At 32.4% G+C, this 1,499-nt stretch overlaps 1 protein-coding gene across 1 annotated transcript in view; it reads left to right on the forward strand.

Moving 5' to 3' along the window:
* Window positions 1-1,493, forward strand: part of LOC108750782 (endoribonuclease Dcr-1) — a 12,300-nt gene extending 10,807 nt beyond the window's left edge. The window contains exons 20-23 of the mRNA XM_018490514.1: window positions 54-285; window positions 366-586; window positions 844-1,009; window positions 1,091-1,493. Coding sequence (XP_018346016.1) covers window positions 54-285; window positions 366-586; window positions 844-1,009; window positions 1,091-1,341 — 870 coding nt within the window. The 3' untranslated portion in view covers window positions 1,342-1,493. The remainder of the gene's footprint in view (window positions 1-53; window positions 286-365; window positions 587-843; window positions 1,010-1,090) is intronic.
* The last annotated feature ends 6 nt before the right edge of the window (window positions 1,494-1,499 follow it).

Consider the following 1,499-nt stretch of genomic DNA (forward strand, 5'->3'; position numbering starts at 1 on the left):
CTATATATTTATAAAAATATCTAGAATTTAGTTTTATATCTAAAAAATTTTAGATTTGTTATGGAAAGTTGGAAGAGCCGCAAAATCCATTACTCCGTTACATTCCTGACCCGGAAAGTGAATTGTATGTGATGCTCGACGGATACGAAAAATTAGAAAAAAGTATAGGATATAAATTTCGTGATAGTAGTTATCTTTTGCAAGCGTTCACACATGCCTCTTACCAACCAAATAGATTAACAGATTGCTATCAACGTTTGGAATTTCTTGGCGACGCTGTATTAGGTATTTTTTTTTTACTGGCTAAGTTTTTAATTATTAAATTACAATAATGCGTTTGTTATATCGAAATTACATCTTTTCAGATTATTTAATAACTAGACATTTATACGAGGATTCCCGGCAACATTCGCCAGGTGCTTTAACAGATTTAAGATCCGCTTTAGTCAATAACACGATATTTGCTTCTTTAGCTGTGAGGTGCGGTTTTCATAAATATTTCCGTCATCTCTCTCCTGGGCTAAGTGTGGTAATAAATCGCTTTGTTAGAATACAGGAAGAAAATGGACATTCCATTAGCGAGGAGGTACAAAGAATCATTATTATTGTCGTTATTATTATCATTATTATCATCATCATCGCTATCGTCATTATCATTGTTATTATTATTAACAAACTCAATATAATACAGTCAGCAAGAGTCGGTAAAATACCTTTTTTTTTTTAAATAAAAAAAAGTTATAATTTTGTTGTGTCTAATTGTATATATAACGCAAACGTTTTTTAATAGACACACATTTGTACATCTGTAAATGTGACAGTAATATATATCGTGCGTTTTAGTATTACTTAATTGGCGAGGAGGAATGTGAGGAAGCCGAAGATGTAGAAGTTCCAAAGGCATTAGGTGACGTTTTCGAATCATTAGCCGGTGCTATTTACTTGGATAGCGGAATGTCTCTCGATGCAGTGTGGAGTGTTTATTATACGATAATGAAGTCAGAAATTGGTAAGATCTTGACAAAAACAAATTATTTTTAAACGTTTTAGCATTCCATAAATTTATTAAAGAGATATTGTACAATTGCAGAACAATTCAGCACAAATGTCCCCAAATCTCCAATTCGCGAGTTATTAGAATTAGAACCTGAAACGGCAAAATTCGGTAGGCCTGAGAAATTGGCTGATGGCCGTAGAGTCCGAGTAACTGTAGACGTGTTTGGTAAAGGTTCTTTTAAAGGAATCGGACGAAATTACAGAATCGCAAAGTGTACAGCGGCTAAGTGTGCTTTGAAGAAATTAAAAAGTAGAATACAGAATTATCCGAGACAAAAACTATGATAAAATTTGTAAAAGAAAAAATTTATGATAAATTTCTTATTTTCAAAGAATTGTTGGGACATTTACGTCTCAAGATTATTACGACGATGAGTATACTTGATTGAGTATACTTTATGAACTTATTACAATATTTAAAGTAATCTCCCGCTGGATAGAAC

The sequence above is a fragment of the Trachymyrmex septentrionalis genome, unplaced genomic scaffold, assembly GCF_001594115.1.
Source record: "Trachymyrmex septentrionalis isolate Tsep2-gDNA-1 unplaced genomic scaffold, Tsep1.0 scaffold37, whole genome shotgun sequence".
NCBI lineage: Eukaryota > Metazoa > Arthropoda > Insecta > Hymenoptera > Formicidae > Trachymyrmex > Trachymyrmex septentrionalis.